Source organism: Gobio gobio (genome assembly GCF_949357685.1).
Source record: "Gobio gobio genome assembly, chromosome: 9".
NCBI lineage: Eukaryota > Metazoa > Chordata > Actinopteri > Cypriniformes > Gobionidae > Gobio > Gobio gobio.
In genome coordinates this window covers 23,749,846-23,765,240 of record NC_137115.1, presented here as the reverse complement: position 1 = coordinate 23,765,240, position 15,395 = coordinate 23,749,846, and the positions used below count along the sequence as shown (strand labels likewise).

Sequence of the window (15,395 nt, the reverse complement as noted above, 5' to 3'; positions counted from 1 at the left end):
CGGTGTGTTTCGACCGCAGGAACCAGGGTCTAAATGAAGTTCCGGGTAAATATTTCCCCCTCCAAAAGGCCCTACTCCCGAGGTAGTACTTTTTCAAAGTTTGGGAACTTTCGGGGGTGGGACTGGGCGCTGAACATGCTGATTGGTTGAGTTCACGCAGCATTTTATTTCAACTGGCATTTTCAAATGTCTTTTGCGAGGTTCATTCTGCATTCAGTAAATATCAGTCTTGCTCTTTCTGTCCGATGGCACGCGTTGTCTCAGCCATCTCAAGGTCAATATCTGTTATAGCTGATAATAACATACGTTGTCTTATTTTAAATCTAGCTTTACGAGCTTTCAGAATATGCTTTAGTATCAGTGCTCGTCTCTTTCCCGCCGTTTTGTTAATTACATATTTAGTAAACCAATACATAAGCAAAAGCAGCGCTGCTTGCATCTCCTCCACTTGTTATTGTTGCAGACAGTATCGCACAAAAATTATTATTGTCCGTTGCTGACTGGGAGGAGCAGCCGCGCACAGTCCCACGTCTCTGGACTAATTTAAAAAAAAAAAAAAATTATTATGCAAACAGACAAGTACAATATTTACAAATGAGAAATTAGATGAACATTACATAGACCAACAAAACATACATTATGGTCAGTACGATTTGGGTATATATGCGTGTGTTTGTGTGTGTGTGTGTTCGTGTGTGTGCAACTGTAAGTGTACTTGGGTGTGAGGATGGAAAAATATATGAACAAAGGAGCATGTAGGAAAGTACAACAGACATAACCAGAAAAAGAAAAGAAAATTAACAAAATACAATAAATAATACTAATTTTAAATGACAAAAATAATGATGATGAAGATAGTAATGGTATCCCAAAAAAAATAAAAAAATAAAAATAAATAAAAATAAAAATAAATAAATAAATAAAAAATAAAAGGAAATGGAAAATGGGGTATGAGGAAGGTGACAACACTAAAAGTAATAGCAATATTAATAATAATAGTAATAATAATAATAATAATAATAATGAATCAAATTAATAAGAAATGATAAATAATAGTATTAGCAGTAGTAGTAGTAATGATAAACATATGAACAAATATACTTATTTCATCCGGAATGAGGGGGGGGTCTTCACGGTACTTTAGACCGCAGTGGAAACGCAGACAGTAGCAGGTCTGGGGGAAATAAAGTTCCTGTAAAAAAAGTTCCTGGTACAAATTGTTCCGGGTAATTACGGTGGAAACAGGGCTTATGTTTGTTTGATGTGCATTGTATTTGCACGTGCATAAAGTATGTGCATTGATTTGCCTTCTGAAGATGAACAAATGTCTTATTGGTTTGGAAAAAACATGAGGATGATATAAAATTATAGAATTTTTATTTTTGTGTGAAACCTTTAAATATTAATAATGTTGCTGCTGCTTTTTCTTTAGTGAGTAATTTGGCTCTTGTAAAGCCAGATAAAGCAAAAGCAGTGGAGAATTACCTGATTCAGATGGCTCGCTTTGGACAGCTTGGAGGAAAAGTAAGATGGCAGATGAAGCATCATTAATAATGTGTTTTAGAATGTACATTTTATAGCATTAAGTGGTTGTGTCTTTAGATTACAGAGGCTGGATTAATAGAGATCCTCGAGAAAGTCAGTCAACAAACAGAAAAGAAAACGACTGTAAAGGTAAGTACTTTTATGCTATCATTAAAAATCTGTTCTCGAGATTGTAAAAATTAAAGCAAGCTTGCAATTAAATTAAAGCAAGCGTTTAATTTTTTGTTTTGTTCCCAGTTTAACCGACGTCGTGTAATGGACTCCGATGAAGAGGATGATGACTAATATGCAGGTGTCATAAGTCAGCTGGGCTTTCTGTACTCATGGTACTTTTGGTATTCTGGTTTGACTGCTGACCAGGGATGACTATGACTGACAGATCTATTGTCCTGCCCAAAACACAATCATGGGCGAAGAACTTTGATCTGTGGTGATACAGGAACTCTTCATTTATGGTTAAATACGGTTTAGTCTTTTACTTTCTATTTAGTCTCTTAGATTCTCTTCATTTTTCTTTGCCTCAAAACAACACATTGCAGCAATGCTGCTATACTTTTAGAGACTTTTTTTTTTGAAAATGCAGTGGACATATTATTGCAATAATTGGAACTGGCCTCATATCTTAGATTTTGTGGACTTTTTTGAAGAAAACGTATATGTGCAACTGTTTACATAATAAAATCCTGAAACAACATTTTGAGAAATTCTTATTACATCAGCATTTGTGAGACGCATTGCTTGTCTCACACTGTGTACTAACCAGACAAGGCCCAACAAAGCAACACATGATAAAAGGTATCTCTTAATGTTAATATTTTTTTGTGTGTGTATTAACAGGCCATGATTGTGCTGAGCGTCTCAACATTTTGTAGATCACCTGGTTTCTAATTTTAGCAATGTCCAGGAAGCTGCTGCGTATTCCAAGTGACTGTTACAATTGTTTGGTTATTGATTGTATTGTGTAAGAGTTGAATCAGATCAAATAATAACTCAACGGGGAATTGAATTCCAATGAAAGAGACTCGAATTACATATAAATAATTCAGCATTAATGTTTAACACCTTAACTTATTCGTCCACCGATATGTAAGAACTTAAAGAGGACTCTGTTAAAGGGAAACAGATCTATTTAGCTCGAATGAATGAATTAATTCATAGGGAATTTTGAGAGAGTCTATTTTACGGCCGAGCAAATGACTTGTCCAACGTTCATTTGAATGGTCCGTATAATATCCGAACAATAGTGAAACACTATTTAACAGCCAGGTAACATAGATCGGCAGTTCAAGACATTAAATTCGTAAGCACATAATAAAGAACACTTATCTTTGAATACAAACAGAACTTTATTGATTACTCTAACACATAAAACTAATATCTAACATAAACACACACACTCGCACATTCACACGCGTTGCAGAAAGGAAGAAAGAGAGGAAAGAATGAGTTTTAAGAGAGAGAAATTATGAAATCCTGAGCAATATATGCATTTATGACACATGACCTGAAAAATCATCGATCATTAATTTACCCTCCTATCGTTTCTTAGGCGAGGTTATTCATTTTGATCTCAATGCACCAGTTCCGTTAGAATCTGGAGGTATTACTTGCGTTTGTGTCTCGTGTAGTCTTTGAGTGGGGATTCCCTGGAGAGTGGTTTTCCCAGTGATTTGCTGAAGGTCGTGTCTTTTGAGCAACGTCTTGGGAAGCCAATCACGTGGTGTGTTGGCGGCTGAATGGAAGTCTTGTGGGCGTTGTTTGAAGTTGAAGCGCGCTGCTGTTGTAGATTCGTTGAGAAACTTTGCGGCGAAACTTAACAGAACTCGAGACTTAACAGAAAGAAAATAAACTTAAGTAAAAGAAAGGAAAGTGAGAGGAGGGTATTCAGATGGCCCGAATTAAATCGATGTTTAACCCATTTTCTCTGATTTTGGTCTGCCACGATCGTCTGATCGTCTTCTTGGGCGTACTCTGGAACTGCGCTGCGAACAGCTCTCGACTGGGCTGAGACTCAACTGGGCAGAACTCTACTCGTGTTCTGAGATTAAAACTCAAATATTTGCCCATCCCCTGGATGGGTTCTAGCCAATTAGGGATAATCTTGGCTCGGGGATGACTGTGTCTCCACCCCTCCCATAAAATTAGGTTATCTGTGGTCATTTAGTTTCCTGCTCTTAAGCAGAGGGTAAATTTAAACCTAATTTCTTACTATAATATGAACATGATCCATTCTACAAAGATTTCATTCAACTCATCTGTTGGATTATACACAAACAAAAGAAAAGATACCAAGCACGATGCCTTTTCGTTCACACATTCAATAGTTACATAATTACATGAATTGGGAGTGATATACATGCATAATGGTCATGTGTATCGGTTGTAGACACACTAACAAACTATGCCGTCGAAGGCTATTTGAATGCAAATCCAATAATCGATGACTTGAATGCAAATCCAATAATCGATGATTTGATCTTGTGATCACACTGAGTCTTTTGTCTTTAGCCCTATTCGCACGGGATTAGTATTATCTGGGGACCTCTGGTGATTTTTAATAATTACAGAGAATGCCTGTGATCTTAATCCCATGCTAATCAGCCATGTCTGTAATTTGTAAAGTAAAAAATCCCCCGCAAATTACCTACCATATTTCGCCGAACACCGAGGTCCTGTGATAACATTAGTCCCGTACGAATCAGCATCTCTGTGATTTGCCGGGATTAGGCGGATCGTATATAATTTTTGCAAGGTTTTTGTGTCCTGTGCGCATTTTTATCTATATCTTTCACGAAGAATGGCGCTAGGCTGCATATAATGCACACCGTTATGAATTCCCGTGCGGCCGCGTGGATTATACTTTCACTTTAGAATGAGCAATTTGGGAGTAAATTGCTTGAATGGTGTGTTTAATATTATTCTTAATGAAAAACACAAAAACAGAACAGTACAATGACAAACTCGCTTAAATGGCGCTTTCACATTTTGCTTTGAAACTGAATCTTCCGCCGTATATTGCTCAGTTAAGTGTTTAATTTGATACGATACGACTGTTTATAATTTCATACAGCTATATCTATAATGAAAAAACATTTACAAGTCTTGACATCATATCCAGGAGATAGTCAGTAAATTCGAGTAAAATCACAGGCTTGCTTATCCCGTGCAAATGCGCAACGCAAAATTCAGATGTGGGGGAGTCATTTCTAAATCACACGAGGTCCCCAGATAATACTAATCCCGTGCAAATAGGGCTATATAGGGTTTTTGTCAGAGTTCATAGGCAAAAAGTAATTAAGGTAATTAAGTAGTATCTCCAGGCAGAATGGAGTCTACGTCTCTCTGGTGATAGATGGTTGATTTCCTGGGGTCTGGAGTTGAATTGGGCTTTGTAAGGGGATGTTTGCGACCACAATTCCTACAATTGTCACGGGCCATTTTCGGGCTCACTGTGGGAAGGCAAATTGCTTGTCGCTGGAATATTGTCGTACGTGTTTCGGGCACAGTGCTAATGTGCATATCTCAATGTGTCACTAGGCCCTTTTTAAACTCCCCCCCCTAAACTTCTACCCAGCGCCCCTAAAAATGTGTGATTATACATATGTAACCTTTATAACATGAAATTGGCGGGAGGCTTCGGCTTCGTCCCGTCTTTTAATCAGTGTGTTCTTCAATCCGCAGCAGCTTCAAGCAGAAGAGCGCACATCAGAAGCAGAGCGTTAATCTGAGCCTCATTGGTCTGTCACAGCACGTCAATGTCAAAATATTTGAGAAAACCAATCAAATCAGAGTAGGCAGACTTTATGTACGCACAGATTCTGCTTAGGCTGAGCGTGAATTTTAGCAGCATGAATTTTACAGGGTTCCTACGGGGTTTGGAAAAGTATGGAATTTGATTTGAGTAATTTCCAGGTCTGGAAAAGTATGGAAAAAATAAATCAGAGTATGGATAAATATTTATGTTTCCAGACTATTGTCCCTATTTAGTTTTCTAAAAATAAAATTAAGAATTTCTAAATGTATATAATAAATATATAATATATACAATTGTTTTTTTTTTCATGCCGTTTGGATCAGTCTGCCAGGGCTGCCGATCATTTTTACACTTGATCTGCTGGAGTTTAGTTGTTAGGCGGCAGTTGCCATCACAACGCCCCTACCTCAAACTTCTTGACTAAAAACACCTGGAACGTTGTGCTTGATTTTTTCATTTGAGTGTGGACTTCACGGCAAACAAAATGGGAAAATGCAAGTTTTCCGAGGGCTGGCTTGCCGATCCTAAATATAAAGCCTGGTTAGCCAAAGAATTCAAATTTACAAAGAAAGCTATTTGCAAACTTTATGTCAAATCATTTGACATCTCCAACATGGGGGAGGCGGCAATTGTAAGCCATATGCTAGGCCAAAATAGTAGTGGGAAGTTCGGATCAATTTACTGACTCGGCTCTTTGAATCTCGTTCAGCAAAATGAACAAATCTTTTTTCAAGTCATTTAGTTCGTTCATGACATCAACGTCGCAGCCACGCTCGTGCATTGTGGGCATTGTGCTTCGGGAGACCCGAGTTCGAGTCCTGCCTCATGGACTTTTCCCAATCCCGCCCCCCTCTCTCTCCCTCCTTACTTCCTGTCTAGCTACTTTCTATCCTATCCTAATAAAAGGCAAAACCGCCAATACTAAATCTTTAGAATGTAACATACTTGTTAGCAGTTGAATTTTAAAACAATTTATCAGAACAAGTTGAATATGGTTGGAAAAATCTGTAGGGAAGTCTGGAAATTTGAGTCTGGAAAAGTATGGAATTTTGAAATGAAAATTGTGTAGGAACCCTGATTTTAGCAGCACGACTCGACGTCAAGTGCGAGATATGTAAGTTGCTAAACTAAACATTTCACATTTGACAGCTGCTTCTTTAAGTCAGAAATGTTAAACAAATAAAAATATAAACTTTTGTCTAATTTCGCCATTTTGAATTGAAATAGGCCTATGTAATGTCATTTATAATATAATTAACAAACAAGAAATATTAACAAAGCCGTTTTCTTCAGATTAGGCATGGTAATGTATGTGTAGTAATGCATAATAGTAGTGAAAGTGTGCATATTGTAAATTTAATATTATTCCATTTGTAGCATTCAGTAAATAAAAAAGCTCAGTTTTTTCAGCCTGCATTGGGCATAAGATTAGTAATGAATGTGTGCATATTGTGAATTAATTAAATACATTTAGTTACCTAGCTTTCCTGGTAGCCTTCAGTAAATGAACATGTCTATGAAAATGTTTAATAAAACATATAAATATTAGTTAAACATATGTTTACTGTCTTCACTGACGAAAATGGAAAAACTTTATAAGTCATATCTGCCCACTGACATGGTTTTCAAGCTATTGTTATCTCATTTTTTGGCGTTCAGAACATCTTAAAATGCACATATGTAGTAATTGCTTTATAAGTAATAATATCCAATATCCTAATATGCATACTAATAAGCTACTAGTTAATAGTGAGAATTGGACCCTAAACTTAAGTGTTACCATTTTTGTTTCATACCCTCACTGGGGGCTGAGCCCCCCTAAAATGAAAATCCTAGAATCGCCCCTGCTAAGGGGGCTTTCACACTGAGCACGTTTCTTGCTAAGTCCGAGCGAGATCGAACTCTGGTGTGTTTGCATTCATCTTGCATCATCACAAAAGTGCACGGCGCATGATAGATAACAAAACGTGGCACAATATTGTCTGAACCAATCAGAGTCACAATAATTTATTATATTGAATAATCAAACCCACTCCAATCCAATCCAACAAACTGTGTGACCATCCATTACGTACTTCCCAAGAACAGAGAAAAAGGTTCTCGCTCCCAGGGCTGCGAGAACAAAATGATGTAATTTTGTTCTCACAGCCCTGGTTTGGGAGTTCTCACAGCTTGTTCTCAACACATCATCTAAGCAGAATTTTTTCTTGTGGGTGTCCAAGAACTATTGTGTGATTGGTCAGAAATTTAAAGTGGGCGTGGATAACGCGGAGAAGCAGAAATGTTCAGCACCTGCTTTTCTCGTGAAGTATGGAATGTCCTGCTCAGAACGAACTTTGTTCTTGCCACCTTGAGAAAACGAACAAATGTCTTTGTTCTTGCGGAGTATGTACTTTAGAGTTCTGTGATCTGTTGCTGCAATTTTCCAATCAACTTTGAATAAGAGACAAATCTTAATAATTTAATAAAATGGTTTATTCTTTTGCAAAAGAAGAGTCAACAGTCGTACAGCCATCCTAAATGTCTGCAGAGCATTGCCTGCATGTCATAACAAAAGTGCAGCTCTTATAGTTGGTTCCAAACAAGGTCACCCTAAGCCCTCCTGTAAATTTCCACACATTGCTAGAATCAGAAGCACTTACCCAAGTTTGCTGTTCATTTTAAGTCTGATCCCTAAGATTGGGCCTTCTATGTCTTCATATCTCCTCACAAACATGTTTTTCATGCACTACGTGTGGAACATGTCCCTTTACCTAGTACAATTCTGTATGAATATATGCAAATCAACATTTCATGCACAATGTTTAATCTTATGGCTATGATTACATTTTTCCCATAACAGAACCATCCGCCGAAACTGCAACTAACAGGCAGAGCCAGGCCTCTGGTTACCATCTGATAAGACTGGTTTACGACCAGAAAGAATGCAGAGCTTTCATCTGGACTTGAATCAGTCCATTGTAAGACTTAGGGACACGCATACTTTCTATAAAAAAAAAGACTTCTTTCATTAACTCATAGGAAACCTTTATGAATGAACATGCGAACACCTGGACATTGTGTGTATGATTATTACTGTCTTATATATTGTTTTTGGTATGGCATACTGTTTTATTCAAGCCTTAAGATATAATTATTAGATAATGTACACTTTTCCTACTCCAGTTGCATAATTAGAACACATACATTATTTTATCCACTTGTTAAGTCATGACATAAGGAACGCCGTTTCTGGGTCTAAGTCTCAACAACTATCTCCAATATTTAGAATTTGGACTGCAGTACCTATTTTTACCACTAGATGTCAATCCTACAAACAAGATCTCAATGACGGTTGATTTATGTTCCGTTATGAGATTTCAGTGACAGTTGGTTCCCTTTCGAGAGGTCTCTCGTATTTCATTATGGGAAAACGTACTCGGTTACTTAACGTAACCTCGGTTCCCTGAGATAAGGGAAGGAGTACTGCGTCGAAGACGCTATATGGGTAGGTTCTCCTACTCTCGAATATACTGAAGTAATTGTAAAATCACGCAGTGCTATTGCCCAGTCAAAACAGTGTTGAGACATCTCGCACGCTATTGGCTGGCCAGTGGGAACTGCATGAACCAATGGCAAAACAGCGTAATCTGAGCGAACCAATGGGCACAAAGCCCGTGAAAGGGGCATATAAAACACGCTGTAACTGTCAAAAACGTCAGGTTAAATCGACTGAAGCGACGATCTATGGTCCTCGCTGATAAACAAACAAGATCTCAATGATGGTTGATTATGTTCCGTTATGAGATTTCAGTGACAGTTGGTTCCCTTTCGAGAGGTCTCTCGTATTGCGTTATGGGAACTAAATTTCTCGAGAATATGAAGCAAAAACCTTATTCTATAAAGTGTCTATGTAAAATGCAGTACGGCTGCACAGCAGATAGAACAGCGCGAGCTGCGCGCTGATTGGCTGTGCTGCGGCAACTGCAGGAACCTATGGTGAGGCGGCTGAGAGAGCGAACCAATAGGGGTCGCTAGAAAATCCCGCCGAACAAGGTCGTTAGAATTAGCATATTGAGGCTATAAAAGACCATGTTCTGCCATAGGAATTCAGATTTAATTCCCGCCTGGTCTCAGAGCATACAAGGCTTTACTCGTTCCTTTCAGGACCAGCTTCACTCTTCCTCTTCTCTCGTTCCGCCGTGCGGAAGAAGCGCCGCGGACAGAGAATGCTAGAGTATACGAGCGAACTCGAGCCGAAGCTGTCCTCTTCTCTCAGTGTCCCGCCGCGCTGAGAAGCGCCGCGGGCAGACGGAGCTCTCCTCACTCTTCCTCTTCCCTCATTCCGCCGCGCGGAATAGCGCCGCGGACAGAGAATGCTAGAGTATACGAGCGAACTCGAGCCGAAGCTCTCCTCTTCTCTCACTGTCTCCCGCCGCGCTGAGAAGCGCCGCGGGCAGACGGAGCTCTCCTCACTCTTCGCCACTGCACAATACAATGAATCACAAAAAGAGCTTTGTCTATGTAGGAAATGTGCCCACTTTACAGTCTGCACCCCTGCAACCAAGCACTTTTCACACGGCGCACTCGCACTGAATGTGAGGCGCGCGTCCACTGCAAAATCTGAGCCTCCAAACAATCTCCACTGTGTTACAAACTCACAGTGTTACAGCACAAAGCAACCGGGTTACCGGGTCCCTATTACTAAGCGGCCCGCCCCCGAATCTAATTCAACCCTTGGCTTCACGAGCCCAGGCCTGGCAGGCCATTCCTGGTATATCAAATTGGGTGTTGAACATAATAAAACGAGGTTACTCACTACAGTTTGCTCGCAGACCCCCGCGCTTTCGCGCCGTGGTCAAAACCTCAGTGAAAAGCAGCGTGAGTAACGTGCTCTGCGCCGAGGTGTCGAAACTGTTGAAAAAGGGAGCGGTGGAAACCGTGCACCCGGCACAAAGTGAGTCAGGCTTTTACAGTCGCTACTTCCTCGTCCCGAAAAATTGGATGGTGGCCTCAGGCCCATCCTAGATCTCAGGGCACTTATGACGCGCTCGTTCAAGATGCTGACAGTGAAACAAATCCTCGCGCACATTCGCCCGGGGGATTGGTTTTTCACAGACCTGAAAGATGCCTACTTTCACATTCAGATAGCACTCCGTCACGGGCCATTCTTGAGATTCGCCTTTGAGGGTCAGGCTTACCAATACACAGTCCTGCCATTCGGGTTATCCCTGGCGCCTCGCACTTTTACGAAGTGCATGGATGTAGCCTTAGCCCCACTGAGGCTGAAAGGCATGCGGATACTCAACTACCTCGACGATTGGCTTGTCATAGCCCAATCAGAGGCACAGTTGACGATACACAAGTCCTGGTTCCTCAACCATCTAGAATGTTTGGGTCTCAGGATCAATATCGCCAAGAGTTCAATGTCTCCCACCCGGAATATATATTTTCTGGGTATGGCCATAGACTCAATATAGATGAGGGCGCGGCTTATGTCACAGCACGCCCTCTCTATTCAGAACACGGCGGCGTCATTCAAAGCTGGTGCGTACATTCCTCTCAAACGTTTTCAGAGGATGCTAGGTCTTATGGCCTCGGCAGTACTCAAACTGGTTCTATTACACATGCGCCCCCCCTTTAACGCTGGTTGAATTCCTGCGTTCCGGCTCGCGCATGGCGATCAGGCCAGTTTCGCATCAAAGTGAACCACAGCTGTGTCAAGCTCTGGCTCCTTGGAAGGCGATCACCTGGTATCAGACAGGTGTGATTATGGGTACAGTTACGAAATAGAAAGTGGTCTCGACAGATGCGTCCAACCTAGGTTGGGGCACCCTACACGAGGGCAAGCCAGTCTCTGGCCAATGGGCAAATTCAGAGAAAAGGCTGCACATAATCTGTCTAGAGATGATAGTGGTCATCCTATCGCTGAGAGCTTTCCTTCGGTACATAAAGGGTCACCACGTCCTGGTCCGAATGGACATGTCAGTGGTATCCTATATAAATCGCCAGGACGGTCTGAAATCAGGCTCTCTACATTCCATGGCGAAACACCTCCTTTTATGGGCAGGGCACTACCTGAGTTCCCTGAGAGCGGCTCACGTGCCAGGTATCCTGAATCAGGGTCTGGATATGTTATCCAGAAGCGGCATTCCCTTGGGGGAATGGTCCCTTCACCCGCAGACAATTCAGCTGATTTAGAGCACCTTCGGCAAGCGAAAATGGATCTTTTCGCCTCATAAGACAATGCTCACTGCCCGATAATTTCTCCTGACACAGGGATGCGCTGGCCCATGTCTGGCCCAGACACCCTCTGCATGCTTTTCCTCCGATCGCGATGTTCCCACAGGCCATAAAAAAGATCAGGAAAACCGAATCCTATTAATAGCCCTGTTGTGGAAAAACCAAATATGGGTCTCCGAACTGACTCACATGTCAGACACAGCCCCATGGCCAATTCCGCTGAGGAAAGACCTTCTCACGCAGGCTAGAGGGAAAATCTGGCATCCTTGTCCCAAACTGTGGGCCCTCCACTTATGGCCCATCAACGGATACCCGGGAACCTCTCTGAAAGAGTCCTGAATACTAGTTCTGAAGCTAGAGCCCCCGCAACCAGGCGGCTCTATGCACTGAAATGGTCTGCATTCTCGAACTGGTGTACAGCACGAAACCTCGATGCACACTTGTGCGAGGTGGCAGAAGTGCTCGCCTTCCTTCAAGAGCTAATGGACGCGGGTCGTTCCCCCTCCACGCTTAAAGTATACGTTACAGCCATAGCAGCTTATCATGCTCAGGTCGCGGGACAATCCCTGGGGAAAAGCGAGCTTATTGTACGCTTTCTTAAATGGGCCAGGAGGCTGAACCCGCCTCGCAAACCGCTCTACAAGCTGGGATTCTCTCTATTTAATAGGTATTGCCTGTTCTTATTAACTAAGACCCGATTTCTTCCGGTCTTCCTGTTACACATATAAACTGTGTTCACTAGCATGTGTTATACTACATAATTATAAAACCCGACTATGTCCGGTCATAGTTTCTATAATCATATGGCCCGATTCTATCCGGCCTATATATTCATTATGCCCTTATAGGAGGCCCACTTTGTTGGCCTCCCTGGGACTCACTGTTACCCACCTTATGTGCCTCAGGGTCTCCTCAGGCCACAATTTGGGTAGGTTAAGCACGCACAGCGTTTTAAATTGGGTTCCCATAACGCAATACGAGAGACCTCTCGAAAGGGAACATACTCAGTTACTCACGTAACCTCGGTTCCCTGAGAGAGGGAACGAGTATTGCGTAACGCGCCGTGCTTGTGCTTCTCAGGGTATCGCTTCAGTCGATTTTAAACCTGAATTCCTATGGCAGAACATGGTCTTTTATAGCCTCAATATGCTAATTCTAGCGACCTTGTTCGGCGGGATTTTCTAGCGACCCCTATTGGTTCGCTCTCTCAGCCGCCTCGCCATAGGTTCCTGCAGTTGCCGCAGCACAGCCAATCAGCGCGCAGCTCGCGCTGTTCTATCTGCTGTGCAGCCGCACTGCGTTTTACATAGACACTTTATAGAATAAAGTTTTTGCTTCATATTCTCGAGAAAAGGAGTTTTCCCATAACGCATTACTCGTTCCCTCTCTCAGGGAACCGAGGTTACGTGAGTAACCGAGTATGTTTTGTTTCGTTACTAGAATTTAATGACGGTCAGTTTTGTTCGGTTATGAGATTTCAATGATGGTTGGTTTTGTTCTGTTATGAGATGTCAACCCTTACGAAAAAGAACCAGGGTTTTACTACAAATAAAACCAAAAAACCATGGTTATTAGTTGAAATGGTAACCACAAATTAACCATGGTTTTGCAACTCTAACCATAGTTTAACCATGGTATTTGTGGCAAAACTGTGGTTATATAAATAGCAATCAATTGAATCAATCAAAGCCAAAAAAACATGGTTACTACATTTTTACTACAATAAAACCATGGTTAATTTTCGTAAGGGAATGAATTTAACTATTATTACTCTTTTTAACAGTGGCATGCACACTCAAAACACGCCCCTGCTCCAGCGGAGGTCTGTGCATGCCACTGCTTTTTAATTACATAAATGTCTCATTATAACACCTAAAAACTTTTAAAACTCTGAACCAATGATTTACAACAAAAGTTCAACCAACACATTGAGTGGTTTAGTAAACTGAGGGGGGAATGTTTTGTAAAAAAAAAAAAAAAAAAAAAATTTTAATATATCAATAATAATAAAAAGTCCTTCCATCACCAGAAGTATGTGTGTATTTGATTGTCAAAATATTTGGTATCTGGAACAAAAAAAATCATAGATAGATAGATAGATAGATAGATAGATAGATAGATAGATAGATAGATAGATAGATAGATAGATAGATAGATAGATAGATAGATAGATAGATAGATAGATAGATAGATAATTCATAGTCTAATATATGATGAAGTGGATGATATATTAGTTTGGTTCAATATATTATAACTGATTCTACAGCACGAGATCCAGCATTGCAACAATTGGATATTATATATTTTACAAATACTTTGTGCACAAAGTTTATAAATACGATGTACTTCAGACTCACACAGACATCAAGAATCAGCATATGAATCTCAACAATGGTGACAATCAAAAAATGCTTCATGCCACAATGCATGCTGGGAGCCATGGATGAGTTTTTGCTATGCTGGCCCAGCATGCACTGCAGCATGTTCTCTTTGAAGAAATTTGGAAGAAGTCGAATTCAATCTCTCAGAGTCGAAGTTCCAGGTCTCAGAGATAAAAAACTTTATTGCATGAACAACAAAGTGAGATGCCAGCTGAACATCTAATTTTTCCATAGTAAAACTCCATCATTTATCCATTATTCTCCATATATTTATCTCCCTTCATCCAATGGGCACCCTTCCAGCCCTCCTTTCTCTTCTAACTCCACCTTGCGATTACACAATACCATCTTATGATTTCGCAACACTTAAATGCAAAGCTCTGCATCTTTCAAGATTTATTGTGGAAAAACCCCAGAGCTCTTTACATGTGAGGTACCATTCTCTTAATGCTCCACTGGTCATCTAGGCCTCACTTCCGTGCCCATACACCAAATTATGTAATATCCCAGTAGTTTGCCATGTTCTTCCAACACCCTTTCATTACAGAAGGCAGAAGGCCTAGTCATAATCTTATTGATACATAATCTTGTTTATATCATATAATCAGTGTAATCATATAATCAGTGTAATTCTCCAACACATCCACTCTTTGGGACTTATTATAGTCCCACACCTATGCCCTCTCACCAAAGTATGTCCACTCAAGTCCAGTCTTCTCTGTTCCTTATCCTACCTATGGCCAATATCCAGCCATCCATCCTATCGTTTCAACATACCTTCCTCATGCGGACACACTTTGATTGGAGTATGAGGCCAAACCTTTCCCCCTTTCTTTGCTAGGGTGGAGTAAAAGACCTCACCTCCCTGTCTAAAACATCTGCCAGGGGATATCCTCTCATTACATCAGTGTTGCCTACTCACTACAGTAGATACAAATTTTCAGTGAATCATTATTTCAATAGACAGTATATCAGTGACTTGTATCATAAGTAGTTGATTATATAATCGTCCCATGATGCCAGATTCCGGTGCTTCCGGTGGTCTGGAGCGCTATCTGGGCTGCTCCATCGTTGCCAGGTGTGCTCTGGTCCTGCCTAGAGTGCCTACCTGGTGTTGGGGCTGACAGTGGGTTTTTAAACCACCAGTAGAGTCAACCCAGCTGCTAAGCACTGATGTGCTCGTTGATCCTCTTATTCTTTGGCTTTCACAGAACTTCATATCATATTTAAAAAATTGCAATATAAACTTTCATATGTGCTCTTTTTCCTCATGTGATATAGAAAATATTAAACCTTTCAAATCATTCCCTTTAAATCTTGTTGCATAATCTCGTAAGACGGATAATGACCTGCTTCAGACCCTCAAATGTCCCCTCTTAGTTACATTTGAAAATATTATGAGTATAAAAATAATAAAACATTGTGTGGGAAGGGGCTCTTTTTATGAAAACAAACAAAAGAACGTTGCGTTCCTATTCTTTCTCTGTTAAGAG

General features: G+C 40.8%; 1 protein-coding gene across 1 annotated transcript in view; it reads left to right on the top strand.

Annotated features, from left to right (window-relative positions):
• pdcd5 (programmed cell death 5) overlaps positions 1-3,816 on the top strand; it is a 37,373-nt gene extending 33,557 nt beyond the window's left edge. Inside the window, exons 4-6 of the mRNA XM_079826203.1 lie at positions 1,433-1,524; positions 1,603-1,674; positions 1,783-3,816. Of these exons, the coding sequence (XP_079682329.1) occupies positions 1,433-1,524; positions 1,603-1,674; positions 1,783-1,830 (212 nt within the window). The 3' untranslated portion in view covers positions 1,831-3,816. The remainder of the gene's footprint in view (positions 1-1,432; positions 1,525-1,602; positions 1,675-1,782) is intronic.
• The last annotated feature ends 11,579 nt before the right edge of the window (positions 3,817-15,395 follow it).